Source organism: Podarcis raffonei, chromosome 13 (assembly GCF_027172205.1).
Source record: "Podarcis raffonei isolate rPodRaf1 chromosome 13, rPodRaf1.pri, whole genome shotgun sequence".
In the NCBI taxonomy this organism is placed as follows: domain Eukaryota; kingdom Metazoa; phylum Chordata; class Lepidosauria; order Squamata; family Lacertidae; genus Podarcis; species Podarcis raffonei.
The window spans coordinates 28834598-28860417 of NC_070614.1; the positions used below are offsets into that span (position 1 = coordinate 28834598).

The following is a 25820-nucleotide window of genomic DNA, read 5'->3' on the forward strand; positions in this document are numbered from 1 at the left end:
TGCATGCCCACCCTCCCCCAACTAGGGAACACCTGACCAGCCCCAAATCAATTTGAGGGCAGGCCTCACGTTTAATTAGGATTTTAAAAATATTATATGATGAGGAGGGGGGCAAAGGAAGGAGATGCTGCATCTCCTCCCCCCCCCCCCACCTCCCCACCACACTGCAGAGAGCAGAAGGGTTCAATCTGCTGGGTGTTGTTCTGTTAACATGTTCCCTGTAGTGAGCACTATGGCAAAGCAGACCCCTGCAGCCAAAAGGACTGCAGCATTGTTTCCTGCTTGGCAGGGGGTTGGACTCGATGGCCCTTGTGGTCTCTTCCAACTCTAGGATTCTATGATTCTATGATTGGTGGGAGGCTCCTGCACTGCTGATGCACATGCTCATACCTGCTTGCTTTCCCCTGTCTGCCCTCCCAGCCTCCACATTGTTGCCCATGTGTCCTGACTTGTGGTTCAGGCCTCAGGCACACCCACTCTGATCACTACCACTGCCAGCATCGCCTTCTCCAACTCCCTGGCCACTGCTTATCTGGCTGCCATCATCGCTGCTGCTACCACCACATTGTGGGAAGCATCCGCCTGACCTGGGCCCAGCTCACTTTCCCTCCCCATCTTCTGAAACTGACTTGTGCATTAGTCATTGCCATGGGGACCATAACTGATGGTGAGAGACCAACTAACTGACCTGCAGTGGTGGTCCAGTGCAGTAGTCACACTGTATTAGTGACTAAGTGGTTCAGTCCTGTTCAGTTTGACTGTGTGTGTGTTCCTTTGCTGGGAATAGACACACACAGCCAAACTGCTGTGTGGGGCTGTTTGAAAGCCCTCTTGAAAACAGCCCCATGCTGGTAGAAGCTGCCTGTCTCACCTTTTCCACCTATGACAGACCTGGATTACTCCAGGCAACCTGACTTAGCGTGATTTGTAGCTGTCTCAACCCAACTTGGTTGAAGCTCAGATCCAAATTTGGTGCACAGCCATTTTAGTTTACTGCCAAATTTGATTAAAGTCACTGCAATTTTGAAAGGTTCAGCCCACTATCTTTATTCAAAATAGCATCCCATGATATCCAAATATAGGCCAAAATGTTACCCTCTATCTCAGGAACCATCATGCCAACTTGGGTGGTGATATTTTCAGAGGTGCAGTTTGGAATGGTTTTGTCTGCCATCTTGATTCAAACGGGGCATGGCAATTTCCAAACACAGACCAAAACCCATCTCCATTTCCATCCTGGGAACCATCATAACAGATTGAGCAATGATATCTTCAAAAGTGTCCAAATCAGTAGTGTTTGTAACTGTTTGGTCTTTCATAAACCACATCCCACTCCTCAATCTTGGGAACTGTCACAGCAAATTGGGTGACAATATCTTCAGAAGTGCCCAAATTGATGCAGTTTGGAATGGTTTGGTTCATTATTCTGATTCAGAATGGCACCTAGTTTCTAAAAGTAGGCAGAAACTAACTCCTCCATCCTGAGAACCATTGTGCCAAGTTGGGTGGGGATATATCAATAGGTGTATGAATGCATAGAGAACAGACAGACAGACAGACAGACGAACTAACTTGGCAAAATACTTGGTAGAGGGGAAAGAAGGAAGAAAAAGCCCTGCTGGATCAGACCAAAGCTCTATCAAGTCCAGCATCCTGTTCTCACAGCTGGTATTCAGAGACATACTGCCTTCAACAGTGAACATGGTACACAGCCATCCTGACTAATAGCAATTGATAGCATTATATTATATGAATTTTAAAGCCATTCAAGTTCTCTACCATTGCTACCTCTTGCAGGAGCAAATTCCACAGCTTAACTATGTACTGTGCAAAGAATTATTTCCTTTTACCTGTCCTGAATCATCAAATATTCATTGCATGACCCAGGTTCTAATCTAGTATTAGAAGACAGAAAAACCTTTCTCCAATTTTCCCACACCATGCAACTTACCAGGAAGTATTTTAAAAGAGTTTAACAATGGAGTGAAAAGGCAGGGTGACAGTGTTTCTATGGAAAAGAGAAAAGCGCAAGCTAATAATCAGTTTTTCCTGATTGCTCTGTTTCAGTGTATTAGCATCTAAACGACCTATTATGTCCTGCCTGGAAAGTCAATGCAGGCTTATTTTAAAGGCTATCCAAAAAAATGTAAAGGTTAAGTAGGATAGTTCAGGGAATAAATGTAATAAATAAAACTTGGGAAATCCTTCATTTGTTATTCACTGATGAGAGATCAATGGAGCCACTAAAGCACTGGGCTGTGAATGTCTAAGAAAGTATGTACTTGAGAGTCATTGTTCTTTGGGGGGGGGTGGCCACTTCAGACTCCATTGTATGTTTTCAAAATTTTGGCAGCAGAATCCAAGGCATGTGTACTCAGGAGTAAGTCACCTTTAGTTCAGTAAGGCTAATTCCTATGTAAATGGGCATGGGGTTGCAGCCTTACTGAGTAATTACTTGGGAAGAGTAATGACTGGGAAATGAAATGCAGCGGTAGTTGTATTTTATGATGTCTGAATCAGTTTAACACAAATGCTGTGATCCTCCTCAGGTTTATTCATGCCCCTCAAAACAGGTAGCTCCTAAATTATTCCAGAGAGAGGCTCTAGCTTGGATTTTGACAAATCTGTGTGGGGAAAAGATGAGTAACTGTAGGGAAATTGCTGGGACTCTCATGGTGTGTGTCTTTGATAATGGAACCTGGAACAGGGTCATCATGTGAGGATGGTATTATGTTTGAAGGAATATTGGAGTCACCAGACTAGTTACAAAGTAGGACCGAGAGACTCAGATTCAAAGCCCCCCATTCAGCCAATGGCGCTACTTGGGGGTCAGTCATTATCTGTTAGTTTTGCATACTTTACAATAATAATAATAGTTTCATTATTTGTACTCCACCCATCTGACTGGTTTGCCCTAGCCACAACAGAGTGGCTGTGATCATAAAACGGACGCATGGAAAACCATGTACTGTACTCTTCTTGGAGGAAAATCAGGATATACTGTAAATGTATTAAACAGGTTAGGTACTCTTAAAAAAAACAAATAAAAGATAAAACAATATATTGGAATGTGTCCTTTATTTGAAAGGCTATCTGGTCCAAACCCAGTTTAAAGATTAAAAACCCATTAAGGACAGTAAAGAGCTTGAAGTTGTCCATCAGAATTTAGCACCTGGGCAGCCAACAAAGGCACACAGGTCACTTGATCTGAGTCTGCCACTATGGTCTCTCCCCTCCCCCCCCAGGTTTTTTCCATCCATGCATATAAATCAGCATAAGCAAATTCTATGCAAATCTTTTTTTCTGGCAGTGCATTTGCATATTTTTGGTGTTAGATAAGTAGCCACCTTAACGTGGAACCTAGGTGGCTCAAATTAATGATGGCAAACTACCAAAATAATAATAATATTGTGACCAAGCTTCCAGTCACCAGAGTCCCCATCATGAGACACACAAAGTGTTATCTTCATTTCATATATCTAATAAAGTGAGTTCTAGTCTTGAAGGCTTATGCCATTACCTATCACAATATATTTACTAGGCTTCATGGGAAGGGGGGAAGGGAGAGGCAGCTGCCCCCCATAATCAATAAAAATCAATAGCTAACTGAGGTTCTGCCCCCCATCCTGGCCACGCCCATGCTAGTTTTTAAGGTGCTGCAAGATTTTTTAAAGAAGAAGATGTTACTTGCTTCAAATGTACAGTATTAGGGCGAGATGTGTGTAGCAATACTTCCCAGCTTTTAGTGGTGGCAAGGGCTGGCTAGTGCTTTATGAGACATTTGTGAATCCGGAGTTACTCCCCATTATCCTAGAAAAATAAATTAACCAGTTCATTGGGCTGCGAAGGGGTTGGGGTGTGTGATATCCGTGTCACTTCGGAGTCACTCCGAAGCAGCTACTCCAGAATTACCCTGACCTGCTTGCTTCGCTTCAGCCATTTAATGCTTTAAAGGGGAGCCTCTGTTCGGGCTTCAACATGGAGGATGAAAGGGATTCGGTTAAGCAAAGGGGCGGGGAGGCGGAACAAAAAGGACTGGCTGCTCCCAGACTTTGCTTCTTCGCAACTGGCTCTTCCCATGTCAATCCAAAGCCCATCCCCGCCTCTCCCAACCAGCTCCAGAGACTTCACGGTTGCCATGGTTTCAGCCTCTTAAATCTCCCTTCGCCCGCCCCGCTCAGGGAGAGGGCGGGGCCTGAGCCGACAGCATTCCAAGCTTTGATTTATTCGCTCCAATAAAACAGCCCGGTGAAGCTGAGGTGCGCGGGGTGGAGGGGGGTGTACAGTTGTGAAGCGTACCGGATTTTGATTGGACGGCTATTTATTCCCTCCTTGTTTCTTGGAGGAGGAAGAGGGCGGGCAGTTTACCAGTTGGCCGGTTTTGAGCATCGATGAAAGATTCCGATTGGCCTTGGAAGATGCCTAGCCCCGCCTCCTAAAAAAAAAGAAGCCTGGAAGGCGCGCGTAACGGGGCTTCTATCCCTGCCTTCCCTCCCCCCCCCAACTCCTGAAAACTACCCGTCGTTCACTCGGCCGAGTGGGTGGAGCTTCAGGAGGAGGAGGAAGGAGGGAGAGAGAGAGAGCGAAGGCAAGAGCGAGCTGTAACGGAGCCAGGCCTCTTGTCTGTCTCTCTGTGCTCGCTGCGCGCGCCGCTCCCCTTGTCTTTCTCTCTCTCTCGCAGCGCGTGCGGGAAACAGGCAGGGCCCCAGCGGGTGGCGGAGCGTCTCCCTCTCGAGGCCGCCAGCGCCGCGCCCCCCCCCGCCAGCCTCCCACGAGGCCCAGCTTCTTCGCGCGCGGGCGCGTGTGTGCGGCTGTTGCTGCTTCTCCTGCCTGCTCCTCCTCCTCTCGGTGCAATGTCTGCTCCTGCGACGGCCCCTGCCCCTGCGGAAGCTGCTGGCGGAGGCGGCGCCGCTGGGGACAAGCAGCGCTCTTCCACCGCCGCCGCCCCGCTCAACGTGGAAGGCATCGACCTGCTGGAGAAATGCGGCGTGTGCCGGGAGAGGCTGCGCTCCGAGCGGGACCCGCGCCTCCTGCCTTGCCTCCACACCGTCTGCAAGGAGTGCATGAAGGTCGAGCCCGCCGCCGCCGCCGCGGCAGCAGCTGGCGGCAACAACAAGGATGGCCAAGGTGAGGCTGGCGGGGAAGAAGCGGGCGGCGGGTGAGAAAGAGCCCCTCCTGGCAGGGCTCGAGGCGGAGGAAGCTTGCGACGGAAGGGGAGGCGGGTGCAAAAGACGTTGGCTTCCTATCCCATCCCCTTTCTCCCTTTATCGGGGGGGGGGGGCTTTGGTGTGGGAGGGAACGTCCTTGTTTTATCCTCGTGCTCGCTAGGTCGATATATATATATTGCAAGAAGTGGCCTTGGGAGAGCGCGCGCGGGGGGGGGGGCGTCAGGCGTGCTGGTATAAATGGGAGTCAAAAATGGAGGAGGAGACGTGGGGGGAAAAGGTGCATGAGAGGAATGCCTTGTTTTGTACACGTTCCCCGCTCAATTTAAAAAAGAGCATATTTTGGGGTGGGGGTCGTGAGCAGGAGGAGGCGAGGGGGAGTGGAGGAAGGGACGTTGTGGAGAAGGAGGAGGATGCGTGTATGGCGGCGGCGGAGGTGCAGCGAGGGAGGCGTGGCCACGTGCATTCCGACGAGGGGGGCAGCGACGCGTATCGCGAGAAGTGCAGCTGCTGGTCTGCTTTTTTTTTGAGGTGGGGGGAAGCGACGGGTCCTTATCTCTCCCCTCCTCGCCATTCCCGCCTTTTCCAGGCCCGCCCAGGTTGCGTTGAGCATTCCCATAAGGAATTTCTGCCTCCTTATCCTCAAGGATTTGTGGGAGGGAGAGGAATGGAATTGTAACAGATGTTGGAACCGTAACTTTTTGTTTTATGCATACAGTACTTAAGGTGCCTCGTTACAAGGGAGAACGTGCTGTGGAGCGGAATTTAATTGCCTGAGTTGAATAGGGTACGCCCACCAAAAAAAGAAAGCATATGAGACTTCAGTCAAAGTTGGTGAGAGAACATATAGGAAGGCATGCATAGGAGGAATACGCTGCAATGGGTTCAGAAACATCTCTAAATGGCTTAATTAAAAAGGCAGCATGTTTGCTGTTGATGTCCCTAAGAAGAGTGTTTGCACCCCAAAAGCTTGCTACTCAACGCTGTTGAGCCAGTATATGGTCATTGTTGTAGAACGTAATTCATGTGATAATTGTTACTTCCACATTAGTGAAAGTAAACCAAAGTTGCATGCCAGTGAAGTAAGCTAAGATATGTGCTTTTTCTTGACCCATACTTATATTCCTAGTTCTTGATAGTATCTGCATACCCCAAGTATATTTAGGTCATTTCACTCTAGCACTGAATGAAGGTGTGCAGGTATTGGTCATGGCTTCTCAGTTCCAAGCAGCCTTAAATGAAGTTGATTATTTTGATCCTTTCAGTTTAGTTTCAGGCCTGGATACTGGATTGGAAACAGCCTCAGTCACCTGGGAGGAGAAGGTGTGCCAGCTGTTAGTTTTCCTGGACCTATTCATACCACTGACCAGGGTATCCTTCCTGGTCAGTTGTCTGAATTAGGCTGGGAGGGGCACTGTTTTACAATAGTGCTATGGTTGTTGGTTTTTTTTTAATGTTATAAGCTGCTTTAGGCCTCCTAGTTCCAGAAAAGTGGCATATATTTTTTAAAAAAATAAAAATAATTTTTTTCTCTGGCATTGGACTAAGAGAACCTTTAAATCTGCTTTGGCCAATCTAGTCCCCTCCAGATGTTTTGGACTACATCTTGGGCTAGTGGAGGACATCAGATAAGCAAAGGCTTCTTTAAAGGCTTTGTCTCTGGCCTTGAACTTCTTGGGATGGGGAATGTGTTTTGTTTCGCTCCATCTAACCTCATTCTGTAACATCAACATAGCCAAGTGTTTATGGTTAGCTGCTTGGTTTATTATTATTATTTTTTGTTTCCTGTAAATTCTTTTAAAAATACTTTTATTAGTTTCCAAGTACAATTCAACAATAGCCTCATTATAACAATACCAACTTATAATACAATTATTAATACCAATTGTTCAAATATGTTTTTCTTTCCCCCAGTTGTTGCTGTTATCCATCATGCCTTGGGAGAAGCTGATATTCCATTGTTCCAGAAATTTCTCCCTTGCTCCGTCATTTTGCAACTTTAACAGCTGCAAAAATCACTGTGTCCCAATAAACTGTTTTCACCATTTCCCCTCTCAGCCTGGGAAGGAGAGTGGTCTGTCGAACTGCAGATGACTCAGTAATGAATCTTATCGGTTCCTTGGCAAGTTCGCAGATTTCTTTCATCCTTCCTTTCAACTGAAGAAAAATGAGCATTTATACTTCCAATTAAATTCCAAGTCCTCTTAGCATTATTTAGTTCACTCACTAAATAATAAAGGGGAAGGGCCAGCTCTAATTTTCTATCATAAACCTTTTGCAAAATAGAGCTTTCCCCCTTTTATTAACTCACAAAGTTGTTTAATGTTATATTCCATATCTTCAGTCCTTACTTGTACAAATATAATTTGAACTAAACATTCAGAGGAAGGTTGCCAAATCATAAATATAGAGAAGAAAACTTTAAAGAAACCATAGGCTCCCCTCCCCCCACATCGTCTTTTGCACCAAATGAAGTTTTATATCAAATGCAAATCTTAAAAGTCCTTGCAGTTGTTTCCATTCCAGCGTTTGTGATCTCACTTCTAATAGCACATGCCTGTACTTTAGTCCAATTAAACACTAATTAACAGGAGAACCTCTGCTTCATAATGGCGGTTTTGGAGGGTTTTTTTGCAGGCGAAGTGCTTTTGCACTCAGCTGCTTGGTTTATCAGGCAGCCTATGCATTCTACTCCTACCTACTCCCACTTCTGGCATGAAGAGGGGGACTTCTGGAAGAGATCAGGGTTTCTTTGAATTGCCTTGTGATGTGGACAAGATGATGTAGAAATTTGTGGTGAAATAAGCCTAAAATGTGCCCGATACCTTTCTTCAGGGATCCTACTGCTTGTGAAGATGTGTGTTTCTTGATTCCACAGGAGTTCCACCTGCCAGCTGAAGAAGCAAATTAAGATAATGTTAAAGTTTATTAAGTTATGATTACTACATACAAAAGAATAAGCAATATATGCAAAGTTACTGGATTTTATATGTAATGAACTTTTAGGACAGGTGATTTCCGATAGTGTCTTGGCCCAAATCCAGGTTCACATATGGGTTCAGTTCTTTGTCTTTTCTTCATCTGTCGAAAGCTCTGCCCAATAAATCTGTTCAGATATGAGAGTGCCTTTTCTGAAAGTTTTCTTAAATGAAGTCTTCCTGTGGTGGTACCTTCTGCCCTATTCATTTCTTTGAAAAGAAAACAATGTCTCCCTCTTCTTGGTTCTTCTTTTTTCTTAGACATTTGTCAGACTGCGATGCTAAAAACCTCTTATTTTTTTGCGTCAGCTCTTTATTTAATAGTCTGGCCTAAGCATACTTTTAAGTATGTGCCAAGTGGTGTTTAAGCTATTTATTTGATTTCAGATTGCTTTTAGCTATGATTTTGCCTAGCCCATAGAGTAACCCTTTGTTTCCCAAAGTTTGATCGGCCTTACTATGAGAGTATGTACATCTTATTCTGGTGCTGGAATAAGACAAATAATGGAACCTATCAGCTTTGTTTTTTCGTCTTCTGCAAAATAGAGCAGGATTCCTTTGCCCAGATGTCCTCTGGTGAGAACACGGAGTGGGCTGGAGCCTTGTCTGCTTACACAAGGGAAGCACCCCCCCCTAAGCAAACAAACCTCCTTCTGAGAAATCTCAGCCTTTCTTCCAAGTTCTCTGATAGTTTTGGAGGAAAAATGCAAAGACTTCTCTTACTCGCAGAACACTTTGGATAACTTGCTTTGCCTCTTTCTTAGATCCCTCTGGCAAACAAGAGAAACCAGAGTGAGAGGTGAGATCTTTCAGGACGCTTTGGTCAAGGAAAAGAAACATCTAGAGGTTTCTGTCCTCCAAAACTCTCAGCAAACAAAGATTTATTATTCTGGCACATTTTTATTCTGCCATCCTATCACTGGTGCACAGTGGCAGCCAGACAAGCTTTCTTAGTGGTGGCCCTCCCTGTTGTGCATGCAAATACACGTAAGCAACTTTAGGATTTCATTCCTTCAAGGCACATCTTGGAGTATGAAAGGTAGAATTCAAATCCCCCAAAACCATAAACAATGGTGCAGTAATTTTGATGCTGGGCTTAATGATCTTAAGGAGTCCTTCACTCATTAGTCAAGTGTATTACTTCATTCACTCTAAAATGTGGTAAGCTAGCTCAGATGCATTTGGGAGTGGGACCCACCATCCGCCCCAGAGTCCTTTCCTGACAGCAATGCTGATCCGCAACACATTTTAATACCTCATATACTTTTTTGGGAGGGGGCAGACTTTCAAAGCAGCGGCTGGATACTCCTAGGAAACTAGGCAATTCAAAATTATTTTACCTTGAGTGCTCTTCTCTTTCTTGACTTGAAATGCAGCTTATCTAAATGAAGAGTGGGGGGAGTTAATTGATTTCTGTCTTTTACTGATTAACAAAAGGAAGGGTTTGATCTGCCTTTGATATGATCCTTCTGCCACCAGTGAAGATGGAACTGAATTTAATTCTTGATTAGAATGTTTGCCAAGTTGGCATTGAATTGTGAAAGCAGAAACCACCAGTTACTCCCTCTGATAAGATTCTGCAGCAGTCTGGGAGCTAGACCTCTTTTCTTCTCTCCCACGTAGTTACACCCTCCTCCCGCCAAAAGAAATCAGCTATTCAATTGCAATTGGTGAAAAATGGTGGGGAAACCTTAGCAAAAGTTAGCATTTTAACTGGTTTACCTTTGGTCTTTATACATTTGTGATCTCTATGCTAATGTTTTCTCTCTCCACATGTTTACAAACCTGGCAAACTGGGATAGCATTGCATACATCTAGTCCCTGAAAGCTTTTGGCATAATAAATTTGATAGTCTTTCAAGTACTACAAGTCCTTAGTTTTCTTTTTGCTACAAGAGACTAAAACAGCTACTCCAAAAGCTAGAATGGTATCAGTTTCCTGCTGCTTAGTCAAAAGAAGACAAACAGCAATTTTCAGCTTTGTTTATGAGAGTAAATAACAGTGCTTTCTCTAAATATTGGCCTGTTTATGTTGTGTTTTGTTAAAATTTGTATGTGGCACTGTTTTCTGATTAAGGAAGGAGAGTATATTAGTACTGCTCTGTTTACTATAGAATTGGTAGTCCTTTTAAAGATGGAGAATTCTTAATTTTGTATCTATCCAGGATTCAAATAGTTCAGATGTCTTGTATGGGAGCATAACTTTACTGTTTGCTCCTAAATACCATGCTCATGTTAACAGCTGTGTGCTTCATTACCTAAATGCTTTTTCGCTTGTATTTGAATCAGCTGTGACTGAAACCCTTTCAGCTTGCTTTGGGAGCTATTGAAAAATTGGTTATTTGGGGAAATGGAGCCAGAGAACTTCCAAATCCAATGCTCCCCATTGGGAAACGATGCTTCTGAGTGTAGTTGGGAGCATCATTCCCACACTAGCAAGATTTTTACCCTTCTGGTTAACACTCTTCCTGTAGGTTTCTCATTCCTCTGGAACAGATTTGTGGGGAAATTGGCTGGGAAGGCCAGGCAGCTATTGGAGAAACAGCTACATTTTGAATTGACCTGAATTCAGAGGTGTCTAGTTCAAAATAGGCTTTTCAAACTGGGGGGACTCAACTTGTGCGCCCCCTGTCCCCAGTTTGAAGCTAAAGCTGCAACAAACAAGTCTGTATAAGAAAGCCAAGGTTAGAGTGGTCTGTAAAATATTGTCACAGAATCCCGTTTTTGCCATCCTTTGGCCCAGATGCATGCTGGGTGCTTGCCTCTTCATCCTCCAGGCCAGGAATGGGGAACCTGTAACCCTTCATATGTTGTTTGATTCATCTCTCATTGGTCCTACTGTTTGGGGCTGAAGGGAATTGAGATCCTACAAAATTTGGAGGGGCATAAGTTTCCCATCGTAGCTCTAGGAGGTAAGAGCTTTTTAAGAAAAGTCTGGACTAGGAGGTACCTTCCACTCTCCCGGTCTCTCTTTTGCCTCCACAATTTATTGTTATAGGCTCCAGGCTTAGTTGAAGGAGAAAACCAAATTTTCCTTGCCTTGAATCCATTTTGTAGCTTAGTGTATGTGCATGAATGTTAGCTAAATACTTTCAGGAGAAGTATGCTTGTAGACAGTAACTATATAGTAATCAGAATTCTGATGAACTAGCAGATTTTCTGAACTAGTCCCTAGATGTTGTTGGACTACAGCTCCCACCATTCCTAGCCAGCAGGACCAGTGGTCAAGGATGATGAGGAGTTATAGTTAAGAACACCTGGGGACCCAAGGTCAAGAAAGGTGAGCTGGAGGAATGCAAGTAATCAGCAGGGTCGAATGACTGCTAATCTCAGAAGAATGGAATCTGTTGCAGAGGAGTTAAGTTAATGAATGAGATATTAATTAAAAGTTAATTAATAAGAATGCTGTCTTCTCATACAATGAGCAGTCGTGGAGACTCATCATGTGCGCTCATCGCAATAAAGGTCTAGCTTCATTTAAAGCCTGCATCTGGCTTTCCTTTGGTGACCCCAGGCAAACGGATTCCTAATCCCCCCCCCAAGTATCATACTGTGATTTTAGTTCTAAATGGTTTTGTCTTCACAGAAATGTGTGTTTCCCCACCCTTAGAGAACAGCTAATAATTACAGAAAGGTTATTTCTGCATTGCTGCCAATGTAGTAGGATGGTTACAGCACTGGAGTGGGAAGACTTGGGCTCAAATCTCTCTACCTACCCATGAAGATGATTGAGGGACCTTGAGATGGATATTCTCTCCTACTAACCTGCCTCTCAGGGTGGTTGTGAGGATAAAATGAGGGGTTGGCACACACGTACAATAGCATGAGCTTCTTGGAGTAAGATGGGATAAAAATGTAATTTAAGTGAAGCATTTAAAAGGTACTTTAAAAGGTCTAGGACAGATAGGTTACAAACTTGGCTTTCATCTCTCAGAAATGGGGAGCAGCCATTGCCTCTTCATCCCAGAATCCTTGGTGGATAACCTGATACGGTGAACACCTGGGAGGGATTTGCTTATCCTGCAATCTTCATCTTGGAAATTAGTTTACAAGCTGACCTCATGGCTACAATAGGCCATTTAATTTTTGTACCTTACAGCCTTGTGCGAATTAATTGAAACAAAGTATGTTTTCTATCCTACTCGTAATCCTGTACTCAAAACAAACACGAAAAGTCAGTTTGATCATTTTTTATGTTTTAATGATGCAGTCATTACCTCAGCAACTACTGTATTGCATCAGGCTGTAGAACTCTGTCCGACCACTGTAGTGTATGATGCAATCATTACGTCAGCAGCTACAGTTTTTAGAAACCTGACCAGATGTGATTTGACCGCTGTTCGAGATGGACGTGACACCTCGGAAACGTACAAAGATCATAACTCTGCACGAACACACAGCTAAGACATATTGAGAGATTGCTTCAGTAGTTGGTGTGAGTTTAGCAACTGTCAGCCGTGTCATCAAGTTGAAGCAGGAAACCGGATCGGTTTCTCCTAAACGTAAAGGAAAGTGTGGTCGTAAGAAGAAAACAACTCCTAGAGATGATGCTTACTTGCTTCGACAAAGCAAAAAGGATCCCCGCAAGACGAGTGATGCATTGAATACGGATTTGAAGGAGAAAGGAATTCAAATCAGTTCCTCTACAGTTCGCAGGCGCCTTATTGCGGTCAAAGAAAAAGCCGGAAGACCAGTCAATAAACAGCTTTTTACCAAAAAAATGAAAGAAAAACGGTATAAACAGGCAAAAAAGAACAATGAATGGATGAAAGACCAGTGGAGAAAAGTCCTCTTCACCGGCGAAAGCCATTTCTTTGTACAGGGTTGGCGAAGTCCGCATGTTCGAAGGTCACAGGGAGAGAAGCTTCATGATTGCCACATTGGACCGAGCCCCCTGTCACACATTGAAAGTGGTGAAGAAATTCACAACAGAGTAGCAAATACAGGTGCTTGATTGGCCAGGGAATTCCCCGGATGTAAATCCTACTAAATTCATTGTTTGTTTCAATTAATTTGCACAAGGGTATATATCACTTGTTTCTTCCCAGCTCCTGCTTTGTGTAATATCTTGCCAAATGAAGAGTTCCAGACAACTCTAGCATTCTGTAGTTTTGTGACATTTTGTAAAGTACTGGTCAGCTGCAGTTTGTAAACATTTCTGAATGTTCCCTAGTGTGATAGTTCCATGAAAACAGGAAACAAGTGCATGGGGGGGGGCATGGCTAGGCTAGAAATTAGAGAACTAATTTTTATATTTGCAGGCTTTTGGTGTTTTGTTTTTGCACGAGGCAACATTCAAAAGCAGTATCCCTCGCCTACAACCTGAAGTGATAGTTTCTCTTCTGCCTCATTCTGCATATTTCAGGCGCAGTAGAACATGCTTTTGGGGTTTGTAGTAAAAGTACCCTAAGTGTTCAGGACCGCACAAGATCACCAAGTCAACATTAACTTTCTATTTACGCTTCATACTGGAGAAATGGAAATATTTGTAAAATATTTTAATATCTTAAGTGCTTTAAGATCAACAAAGTTCTTGTGGCACCTTAATGCCTTAAGAATAGTTTATTATGACATTAAGTTTTCATGGATTTCAGTTGACTTCATCAGACACATGGAGCGTTATCCATAGTTTCTGGTATATACATATGGTTTGGAGTGGAATTGTAACTGGTGAGTTTAGAGGGGCATTAAATGCAGAAATTCACAAAACACTCTTTCAAATTGTATGTATAAAGCAGGATGTTTCGGACACATGGTGAAATGGACTGTAATCCATGAATGCTTGTGCCACTATTAGTTCATTAATCTTTAAGCTACCAAAAGGTGGTTCTTTCATTTTGCTGCAACAGTATGGCACAGCTATCCCCCAAGGAAAATGCTTTTAGGAAAGGAGTGCGCAACTTGGAGCCTTCCAAATGTTATATGGCTACAACTCCATCCCTGACTATTTGCTGAGGTTTACTGTGAGTTGCAGTTGTCCATTGGCTCCATTTAGCATCAGGAGAATGTTTAGTGGTGCTGGTCCAGAGATGTAGTTCTGCAACATCTTGTTGGGTAACAAGTCATGTAGAACTCTCTTCAAAAATGAAACAAGACTCTTGTGTATGTGCCTTTGTTCCCTGAGCTTTCTCTGTTTCTAAAGGAAATGCCAAGGTTTTCATGTGGGGGAGTTTCCTTAAGGGCAAGTTTGTGTTCCTTTAAGTGTGTGAAGATTGATGACTCCCACCTCAACCCCATGAGTTTCCTGAGAAGTGGAGAGAAAGGAGATAAGGGCTTTCCATTAAGGATTGCTGACACCTTGCTTTGTAAAGCAAATGAAGACAAGATGGGGGATTTAGCTGAAGATGAGGATATCTTTAGCCAGGGCTCCCATTTAGCTGGAGTAAATGATGTGCACAAAAGACTTGGAAATGGTCTTCACTAGCAAAACACAGAACCAGTTAAGTTGAAAAGCAGCCTAGAAGAGGTGTTTCCTTCTAGCAAAAATAACAACCAAACCAAACCCCTTCTACTCAGTTAGAGAGGGCAATTTGACAAAACCCTGTGTCTTTATAAATGTGTGAACAACTTGTGCTTTAGAGAATTTATTTGGTTCTTTTACAATTTGTGGTATATGGATGGTTATAACCAGCCATAGCAAAACAGAAGTACCAACCTTCATATTTGGCAGGGTTTTGTGTACAAGACAGGGAAAAGGGGGTAATCTACCAGTGGTGGGCTAAAATTGTATTTTAGCACACGCCTTCTTAAATAGCTTATTTTTTGTGGGGTGGTTGTGGTGTTGAACATACCATTTGAACAAAATATTTTTTTTGTCCTGCACTAGCTATTTGACTTACGTGCTATTTGAACACATGGTAGCACCACACAGAATTATAGTCCTACTGTTGTCCCTTTGTGCATTTTCTGCTCTTTTCTCTCTTTTTTGGGGGCTTGCCCTCACACTAAAATAGAGGGCTGCTTTGTCTACATTTCATTAAATTAGTCCTTACTGCTTAAGAGCCTGAACTAACTTTCCTATTGCCGACTTCTAAGAATATAAAATAAAAGTGTAAGATTTGCTCAGCTCAGGAATACTTCCTGTGTTCCACATATTCAGAAAGCAGAATTGAAGCTCAATGTAAATACAGCCTTCTTGTTATCTCAGTGGAAGAATGATGTCATGCTTGGCCCAGGGCCATTGTTTCAAAGCGCTGTTTTTTGGTCTTGTAGTCTAGCCTTTAGAAATAACGGTGAAACAAAATTCATTGAGAGTACAGACTTGCATTTTTAAAAAAATAATTGAAATGGAAAGATCCATCTCTGCTTACTATATCCATCAGCTGCCATGTACAGTGGTGCCTCGCAAGACGAAAATAATCCGTTCCGCGAGTCTCTTCGTCTAGCGGTTTTTTTCGTCTTGCGAAGCAACCCTCTTAGCGGATTAGCGCTATTAGCGGCTTAGCGGCTATTAAAGGCTTAGCGGCTTAGCGGCTAAAAGGCTATTAGCGGCTTAGCGGCTTAGAAAAAGGGGGGGGGAGCGAAAAAAATCGCAAGACTCGCAAGACGTTTTCGTCTTGCGAAGCAAGCCCATAGGGAAATTCGTCTTGCGAAGCGCATTGAAAAACGGAAAACCCTTTCGTCTAGCGGGTTTTTCGTCTTGCGGGGCATTCGTCTTGCGGGACACCACTGTACCATCATTTGTCCCCTTGAGGCTTTTGAACCAGGCTACCCTTTTAGGAAGACCAGGAGGACAGTCTACCCTGGTGGGCAATGGCATCTTCTGGGCCTTTGTGACCCTGGCTGCCCTGATGGGAAGTGACCAGCCAGCAGATTGCAGCTAGGCCCCAGATGGCCCACTGTATGCAGTATAAGTCATACTCTGAGGAAGCTTATTGAAATGAATAGAAATAGCAAGCTTAGGTCTGGGCTGAGTGGGTTTTAGATACAATCCTGTAAGTTCAGTCTCAAGGCTATGTTACAGCTACTTTTAGAAAGGTTAGATCTAAAGCCTGTTTTTAAAGCTTTGAACAGCATGTTTCCATCAAAGCTGGTTGTTATAAGAACCTTGTAAACATTTAAGAATTTGTAGCCTGGCCTTGCTTGTCCTCTTCCCTTTCCAATACAGCTGTACCTTGGTTTTTGAACAACTTAGTTCTCAAACGTTTTGGCTCCCGAATGTTGCAAACCTGGAAGTGAGTGTTCAATCACTCTGGAAACCCACTCTGGCTGAAGAGTGGGTTATAAAATGCTATAAATTATGTATTCAATCCTGAAGATTCAGGATGGGTTGGAGCACTAAATTAAAACAGATGTTTAACAGTGGTAGTTGGTAGGCCTTGTGATGGTAGCGAAGGAACCTGAACTTTTCCACTTTAGGCTGTAGTCCTGGGAGCATCTCGGTGTGGATCACAAAACAGACCAGTGCAGAGAGGCCTACTTTTGAGTAGGCATAGGCAGGATTGTGCTGTGAGATTTTGTGTTGCCATGGTGGCTAGGATCATTTCCAACAAAGCACATTTAGGGCTGCTTTTGGTCCATCTCCACTAGGGATTGGTGCTCTTCTCCATCTCAGAAGCTTTGCCTTTAGTTTTTCTCCCCCTTTCCCCTCCATGTTTCCTCACCTCAGCTCTGTAGCCTCATGAATGCTTCCTCCCCTGTTCATATGGTGATTGCACAAATGCGCCTGCTGCTGATCTTTTGGTTTGCAGCAATAAAATTGATAAATGAGGCTTCCTTTTGTTTCCTCTTGGTGGGCGGCACTCAAGTGTTAGAAACTCAGGTATGTAAGCTAATCACAAAATGACACTTTTAAGCTTGGGTACAGTTGCCACCACAGAATGCCTAGGCACACTTTTTTTTTTGGTGAAATCTATTATGTATTAATGGGATGTGGGTGGCACTGTGGTCTAAGCCACAGAGCCTAGGGCTTGCTGATCAGAAAGTCGGCGGTTCAAATCCCTGCGACGGGGTGAGCTCCCGTTGCTCGTTCCCAGCTCCTGCCAATCTAGCAGTTTGAAAGCACGTCAAAGTACAAGTAGATAAATAGGTACCGCTCTGGCGGGAAGGTAAACAGTGTTTCTGTGCACTTATTCTGGTTCGCCAGAAGCAGCTTAGTCATGCTGGCTACATGACCCGGAAGCTGTCTGCAGACAAATGCCAGCTCCCTCTGCCAGTAAAGCAAGATGAGCGCCGCAACCCCAGAGCCGTCCGTGACTGGACTTAATGGTCAGGGGTCCCTTTACCTTTTATTACATATTATTCATTTCATTTCAATACCACTTTATATTTTAAAGGAAATAAAACCTCAAAGCTGTTTATAACACATTAAAACATCAAATGAAACAATCTAGGATGAAATGAATTCAAGCTTCAAAGAAAATATTTTGGATCCTTCTCCAAGTTGTATATTGCTTTCCCCATATTTATTTACCATCTTAATGTATGTAGCTGCCCCATAGCAGAATTACTCCAGGAAGCCATCTCAGTGTAGTGGTTAAGAGTGTCGGACTCAGACCTGGGAGATCAGGGTTCAAATCTCCACTGAGTCATATAGCTCACTGGGTAACCCTGGACAGGTCACAATCTCTTAACTTACCTCAGAGTTGTTGTAGGGATTAACTGAGAAGGGTGGGTGGGTGAACCATATACTCAATGAAAAAAAAGGTGGGATAGAAATGCAGTGAATAAGCTCTTCTGCATACCTGCTTAAGAAAGCTGGAGAGGCCAGCCAGATGGAGATGTCAGTCGCCAACCTGGCATTGAGAGATCGCCACATGTTCACAATTGGACCTGTGCCATGGGTGTGGCCAAGGGGGGTGGGGTGGGGAGCTGCCCCCCTAAATCAATAAAACACATAGCTAACTGAGGTTCTCCCCCCTTCTAACAAAAAATGCTGGCTAACCCATGACCCGTGCCAATTGGAGAATGTACTTGGCACCTGGCTACTTTCTAAGACCGTGGCGACTTCTGTTCTCGGGCCTGTCTCCTGAACCGAGGAGGGCAGCCTTCAGCGGGGTGGCAAGAGAACGTGGGTTGAGTGGCAAACAATAGTCTGCAGGCATCATTTCTCTGCAGAACTGAATTCATTCTTGGAATCGGATGCTTCAAAGATGCCCTGAGAAATTACAGCTGATGACTTGCAGGAGAAAGCTATATATTTATCCTCAAAAGTATATAGGGCTCCTTGAGGGAGTGCTCCCCTTCATTATTGCCATACTTTTGCTTGGCGCCTCTGCCCCCTCCAAACAACATGAGTTGCCCACTGTTTGCATCGGCCAGATAACTCTGGGAAGTTGGCCTATTGTATGTTTCTAGAATCTTTTTCGAGGTTTCATTTAAACTGGTGGCTATCGCCCATAGTTGCATCTCATGTTAATGCTAAGCTTTGCAGAACAAAGGTTTGTACAGTAGCTTTCCCTTAAAAGAGAATTGTGTTCAAGTAATATCTGCTAGTATAAAACAAAGGCCGTGCTTATTGACGATCTTGTCTGTAATTGTGCTTGGAGAGTACTGAGGTGTATGGTCAGAACTAGCCAAAATATTTTTCTTTAATATACTAGCTTGCATATTAGTTGCTAGACTTTCTTGTTCCAACAGGATTTCAGGAATTGACAGCTTTTAATCAAAGGGCTGGTGCTGTGCTGTTTTTATTGTAATTATTTGTATGCTTTAAGCAGATTTTATAGAGTGTTTGTATTTTAAATTCTATCAATATTTTATTGTTTTTTAAATTACTGTTTTCCTATGTTTTTAGTGGTTCTTTTTATCTGTAAGCGGCTTTCAGTCTTGTCAGGGAGGAAAAACGCGGGGAATAATAATAATAGTGTATCTCGGTATGAAATAGTGTGGCTTAGCTGCCAATTGTTGTCATTCTGGCTGTTACTTGGTTTTGTAAAGATAACAACATTGTGAATACTTCGATGGTGAAATAAGATGTGGTAAATATACAAGTATTTATTGATTCTAAAATTTTTGCTTTAATGTTGGAATTGTGGTGTGAACTGCTCTGGAAATAACAAAAATCTACACAAATATGTTTCACATTTTTAAAAAATAAGTGCAAACTGGTGTACAGTGGTACCTTGGGTTACGAACTTAATTCGTTCTGGAGGTCTGTTCTTAATCCGAAACTGTTCTTAACCTGAGGCACACTTTTGCTAATGGGGCATCCTGCTGCCGCCGGTGTGCGATTTCCGTTCTCATCCTGGGGCAAAGTTTGTAACCCGAGGTACTACTTCCAGGTTAGCAGAGTTTGTAACCCGAGGTGTTTGTAACCCGAGGTACCACTGTAGTTGGTTATAGGTTGTGGGGGAAACGTGGATTGTGAAATGGGCAGCTTTGGAATCTTGGGCTAGACAGATCCTTGCACACATAGTATGTGTGAAATACACGCACAGGGGAAATGAATGAAGGACTTGACTTGCTTATTGTACTAATAACTGGTTGCTTATAATTTGTATAATGTGGTCAGTGCTGTACACAAATGTCCCTGCCTACAATATTAGTCTAAAAGCATGAGATGAAAAGGAAAGTAGGATAGAGGGCACCAGTTTTTAAGGTTTCTGAGTCGTTAATATGACCAGCCAGAATGGAAGCAGTTGACCTAATCTTTACATGTGAGCTGCTGGTGTGGCTCTTCCATTTCATCCTCTGTAACCATTTGTAAAACAGGTGTATTTGGTTATATCTTTCTGATATAGAGGGAAATCAAGGCAGCAGGGAATTTGGGGTGTGTGTGTGTGTGTGTGTGTGAGTGAGTGAGTGAGTGAGCGAGCGCAAGCGAGTACCCCTCCCCCACTTTTCATGTTGCAGTGATTGCTGCTGACCTGGCAAGGCAGATGAGTAATGGGAGAACAGTTCAGAAGCATTTACGTGCGTCTTATCATTGCTTCTCTCTTATCTGCAAACCCACCTCATCCTGAAATGGCTGCACAAATATGGCTAACAGGCTAGACAACGTAGAGGAGACTGGTTCTGCTAGGTGCTTCTGTGGGACTTCCATTTTTATTTCTACAAGGCAGTTTACAAGCATATATCCTTTTGTTTAAAAAATGTAAAAATCATGATAAACTGCCTCCCCCCCGCAGATAGGCTTATAAGCAATACAAAACGTAGAATCTCCAAGGCAGAGACTTTTTCATCCAGCTGGAAAAGGCTGTTGAAACGAAACAAAAAAATATCTTAAATTGTTTCCAGAAAATACAGATAAGTGTGTTCCTGTGGGTTGTGCCTGATGTTTCCGTTGTGCTTCTCTTTGCAGTGGTTGACTGCCCAGTGTGCAAGCACCAGTGTTACCTAAAAGATATAGTGGAGAACTACTTCCTGCGGGATGGTGCAACAGAGTCTTTTGGGGATGCCAGAGAAGCTAACCAGGTAATGGGGTCACCCCCCACTCCCCACAACAAGCACCGTATTCCAGTGTTTCTTTGCTCAGTCTTTGGATGTTCCTTGGCTGTTTCTGCCTCTCCGATTGGGGTGGTTGGAGGAAAAAGACTCTGTTGTTCTTAATGGCTAATTAACTATGTTCCTTTTCCTATCAGTGCTGCACCAGCTGTGAAGACAATGCCCCGGCCACCAGCTACTGTGTGGAGTGCCAAGAGCCCCTGTGCGAGACCTGCGTGGAGGCTCACCAGAGAGTGAAGTACACTAAGGAACACACTGTCCGGTCCACAGGTAAGTTGGCGGCATAGGGAGAAGGTCTTGTGGGCTGCAAAGGTTCACTGTCATGGGTGTTTGGTGGAAACGCCTGTCAGGCTTCAGGGAATCTGCTTCCTCCCTTCCTTGGCAGCAGATAAGCAGGAAAAAGGAAAAGGAGTCTTCTTACCAGTTAGAAACTTTTAATGATCACAGTGAGAGAACAAAGAACCCATTTCCTATGAATGGGGTGCTCCCAATTAAGAGTTCCACCCCATGACTCCCTAGTCACCCATGTCACTACTGCATCTTGTAACCTGAGCTCACACCCTCTGTGCTTTCTGTTCTGCCACCTTCTGAGCTCTTATTGTTCTTGGCCTGAGCGGAGGAATGCTTTCCAGAGACAGTATATCTGTTAACCCTCTCTCTCCCAGTTTTTCTTCTAGCTGTTCCCCATCCAGTATTTCCCAGCTTCTCCCTTTTGAACTATGTCCCTCTGCCAATCACTGTTCCAAATCTATACTGTCTTACTGCTCCTGGGAAGATTCAGGATCCTGATCAGGAGCAGGGGGAGGCTCCCACCATTCCTCCTCCGTGCGGCCCTCCTCAGCACGGTCCCCGACAACTTCCAAGGGAGTCGAGAGAAACATTACTTGTCTGAAACTAGTGCTGCTGGCCCTGGCATGGTCGGCGCAAATGCCATGGTTTTCTCTCTCCCACCCACATAATGCTGAATCTGTTGAGGTGTGTGCCTTGCAAGGGTAAACAGGCTGTCCTCTGCTTCTTGCTAGGCTCTTCCAAATCCCAGGAGAGAGAGAAGACAGTGTACTGCTCCGTCCACAAGCATGAGCCACTGGTGCTGTTCTGCGACACTTGCGACACCCTCACCTGCCGGGACTGCCAGCTGAATGTGCACAAGGATCACCAGTAAGCATTCCTGCTGGCTATGTAGAAACATACCTGTCAATCTAGAATGATGCCTTCTGCTGCTGCTGCCTGAGACAAACTGTGGAGTTCATCAGCCGATGCCACCCTTCTCCAACCCAGTGTCCTGCAGGTGTTTTGGACTGCCACTCAAATAAGCCATGTCTATTTGGTGCACTGCCTGTGGCTGATGGGGAGTTGGTAGCCCACAAACATCTGAGGGGCACAAGGTTAGGGAAGGCTGTCTTGGCTGTAAGAATGCCATTCCATGCCCACATGTGGAAGTTCCATCAAGAAAAATTGGCTGTTCCTATCTTGAGTTAGGCTCATTTCTTCACCCCTTTCCTCCACCTGCTTCTGCTAAATTGGTCTTGACAATAAGTGGGGAAAGCCAGTGCCATATAGGTGTTGACCCCCTTCCAGCCTGAGATTTTAAGATGCAATAGGTTTTGATGGTTAATCAGAATATAGAAACGTATAATTGTAGAGGGTCATCCAGTCCAACCCTGTGCTATGCAAGAATCTCAGTATGTTGTTTCACCACTACTATACCCTGCCTTTCCTCCCGTAGGGAGCACAGAAGGATTACTGTAAAAAACAAACAACAATTCTAAAGCAGTAATAAACAGCTGAATGTTTTTCTTTTCTATAAATCTTTTTAAGTAAATAAAAATAAAAATTGCAAGAGAAAATGTGAGCACACCTTCTATAATAGCTTTTAGAATCCCAGTACTGTCACCAAATGAAGGCTGTACCCTTCTCCGCAGGTACCAGTTCTTGGACGATGCAGTCAAGAACCAACGCAAGATGCTGGCCTCGTTGGTGAAGCGCCTGGGAGATAAGCATGCCAACCTCCAGAAGTCCACCAAGGAAGTGCGGACCTCGTAAGTGCCTAGTTTGCAGAAGACCCAATTCTTGGATGACCACAGTTAGCATCCATTAAGCTTTCAGGGTCGTCATGTGGTTTTGGGTCACAGGCTTTTCAAAGGATTATGGGAGAAAAAGCACTGGTAGCAGAATTGTACAGAACTTATTGTCTCTCTGGGGACCACAGCCTTATGCTACCACCTGCTTTCAATCCACAGGATCCGGCAGGTGGCAGATGTGCAGAAGCGAGTGCAGGTGGATGTGAAGATGGCCATCCTGCAAATCATGAAGGAGCTCAATAAGCGGGGCAAGGTGCTGGTTAATGATGCGCAGGTGAGAGACTGAAATGACCGCTTCTGGTTGCGAATGGGCATGGCATGGCGTGGTGGTTTGGGGAAAAGACGGGAGAGTTTGGGGTGGGGAAGAAAATTGCATAAAGAAAACTTGAATGCCACCAATCAAAGTAATCTTCACTTACTAGCTTGCAATCATTCTTCATCTAATAAAGGCGGACCAACCATGCTTCTAAAAAAGCAGAACAAAATCTGACTCTGGGAAGAACTGCTCTTGAGGGGGTGGCCTTATTGCACAGGTCACCATCACTGCAAATATTCACAATAAAGGCCTTAGCCATAGTTTCCTCACATGTGGCGGCCAAAGCTTAACTTTGACTATGTCACTGCCAGTATTGAGTACAGTAAGACTAGATAAAGCTAGTAGTGGCTATGATGATAATGAATCAAGTGTTCCCTTTTTTCCTTCCCCTTTACAGAAAGTCACCGAAGGGCAGCAGGAGAAACTGGAGAGACAACATTGGGCCATGACAAAGCTCCAACGCCACCAGGAGCATATCCTACGCTTTGCAAATTGGGCCCTGGAGAGCGACAACAACACTGCTTTGCTGCTTTCGAAGAAGCTGGTGAGAGCTCTGGTGCTCCTTTCCCACATGCCCATGCAGGACTTGTTGAGAGCTTTCAAGCTGCTACTTGGCACTTTTCAAATGTTTGATATTTGCTTAATGTTTGAGGTTAACCCACCTATTGGTATTTGCATTTTGGTTAAAGGAAAAAATGTATTAAAAAAACAATTATCTGGGTGCCTAGATCCAGGTTTGGGACAAGTACTCTTTGGTGAGAGAACCCCAGCAGAGATTTAAAATCTTAAAAGATGCAGCAAAGCAAAGCATGGAATACAGCCTGTTAGAGCTTTAAAATAGCCCCTTCTAAGTTACTTCCAAAGTTCCCCACTTCCCTTAGCATAGTAAAAGATGATACATTTTGTAGTTAAAAACGGTATACAGTGGAACCTTGGAAGCAGAACGCCTTTGAATTCAAATATTTCGGCTCCCGAACGATCGAAAACCAGAAGTGATTGTTCCGGCTTTTGAAAGGTTTTCAAAAGCTGAACATCCGCTCCTGCAGCCAATTGGAAGCCGCGCCTGGAACGGATTAAATTCAAAAACCAAGGTACGACTGTAATTACAAACTCTTCAAAGGTCAGAGTCATGTGCTTTTCCATCCAGCAGTTAAACAGGCAGTGAAGCTTAGGTTCTATAGTGGTAAGTGTTTCTAAATTATTTGTACAGAAACACAAAGGTGGCTTTGTAAGAAATCCACATGGTTTGGGCCTGGAGCAACCAGCGCAGACCTTCCTGGTAGGGCTCACATGGTGGAATGGTAGAACAAAGGCACAAAACCCTTCCTTCCAAGGTGAGGGGAAGTGACTTAGCTAAGCCAGGCAGGACAGCCCACTCTTATGATCTTAACGCCTTTAATGCATTAATTAAATTGGTTGGTTATATGAAGGTGGCTATCCCACTCAATCAGCTGGGATTAAGTTTTCTGTTTTACAATTTAAAATACTCTTACTGCATCCTTAAGATATCAATGACTTACCTTCTTCTCTTTCCATGGTTCATTTCACATATAAATCCCTGCATATTTTTTTTAAAAACCATACCATTCAGCATTCCATTACTGCATCCATCAAAACTTCTTTACCCTGTTGAATTTATCTTAATGCTGCCAGCGTTTTCAGCTGTACAGTTATTTCCCAAATAGTCAATAAATGTTTTCCAATCTTCTTTAAACATATGTTCTCCTTATTCTATATGTTAAGTCTGTGAGCTGTGCACAACACAACCCATGCTGTAATTTGAGCCCTTTTATACATAAAGTTAGGTACCTAAGCGGCTCAGTAGCACTGATAATGAAGTCTTATCACAAGGAGCTCTTTCCTCACTAATGGAATTGACCCATTAACTGCATTCTTTAACAAACCTGCGGTTTGCATTAAAATCTCTGCCCTTCTTGCCACACCATATGGGTATCCATTCTGGGTACCCAAAGGCAGTGCAGAAGGGTATTGACTGACCAGCTAGACTGTACTATATTGATGGTAGTGAATGAGCTTTTAATGGTTTCCCTTTGGTACAATTAAGCTTGCTTCTCTTTCTCTCACACACTCCCCACACCCTTCTGCTTCAGATTTACTTCCAGCTGCACAGGGCTCTCAAAATGATTGTCGATCCTGTGGAGCCCCATGGAGACATGAAATTCCAGTGGGACTTAAATGCTTGGACCAAGAGCGCAGAGACATTTGGTGAGAAACTGACTACTGGAATTATTTCATTTATTAGTAAGATTGTAGTTCACGTTTTTGGACATACACTCCACCCATGAAATCAATAAAATACAGCAGAGCAGGGCAACGTGGTGACCCCCCCCAAGTGTTGCACCCAGCAGTTGTAGCTCAGAACATCTGGAGTGAGCCATGTTTATTACCCTGCAGTATAACATTCCAAAACTTCTGTAAAAGCAATTAAGAACATGAAAAACTGGATTTATTTGTTACCATTTTAAAAGAACAGTGCTTCCCATTCAAGTAATTCATGCTTTTAAGAGAAGGGATGGAGGCATTAGCATGGGATCCTGCTGTCCTATGCATTCAGTGAAATCTAGGATAACAACTTCTGTTTGAAATAATTTTAGATCTCTATTTTACATTTCAAACAGAGTCTTGGATTTTATTTATGGTAAGCAGTATACAATCAAGTAACTAAAATAAATACTAAACTTCTTTCCCATTTCAAGGGGGTGACTTGACTGGAAAAGAAAGTAACGCACCGGTTAATTCTCTCTCCCCCCCCCCCCCCGCTTCCAGGGAACCAGATTTCTGAGACCCCAAACTCTTGGGTGTAGTCAGTCAGCACCCTTTTTGTGCATGGCTTCTCTGAACTGGGACTTCCTGGACTTAGAAGAACTTGCTTCTGT

General features: G+C 43.8%; 1 protein-coding gene across 3 annotated transcripts in view; it reads left to right on the top strand.

Annotated features, from left to right (window-relative positions):
• The first annotated feature begins 4545 nt into the window (after positions 1 to 4545).
• The window catches only part of TRIM28 (tripartite motif containing 28), a 31392-nt gene continuing 10117 nt past the window's right edge, over positions 4546 to 25820 (top strand). For 2 of the 3 annotated variants that reach the window (XM_053360897.1, XM_053360898.1), the window contains exons 1-8: positions 4546 to 5127; positions 20384 to 20496; positions 20664 to 20796; positions 21549 to 21684; positions 22449 to 22565; positions 22767 to 22881; positions 23321 to 23467; positions 25035 to 25149. In XM_053360897.1, coding sequence (XP_053216872.1) covers positions 4854 to 5127; positions 20384 to 20496; positions 20664 to 20796; positions 21549 to 21684; positions 22449 to 22565; positions 22767 to 22881; positions 23321 to 23467; positions 25035 to 25149 — 1150 coding nt within the window. In that variant the 5' untranslated portion in view covers positions 4546 to 4853. The remainder of the gene's footprint in view (positions 5128 to 20383; positions 20497 to 20663; positions 20797 to 21548; positions 21685 to 22448; positions 22566 to 22766; positions 22882 to 23320; positions 23468 to 25034; positions 25150 to 25820) is intronic. The other variant, XM_053360899.1, reaches the window with a different exon arrangement.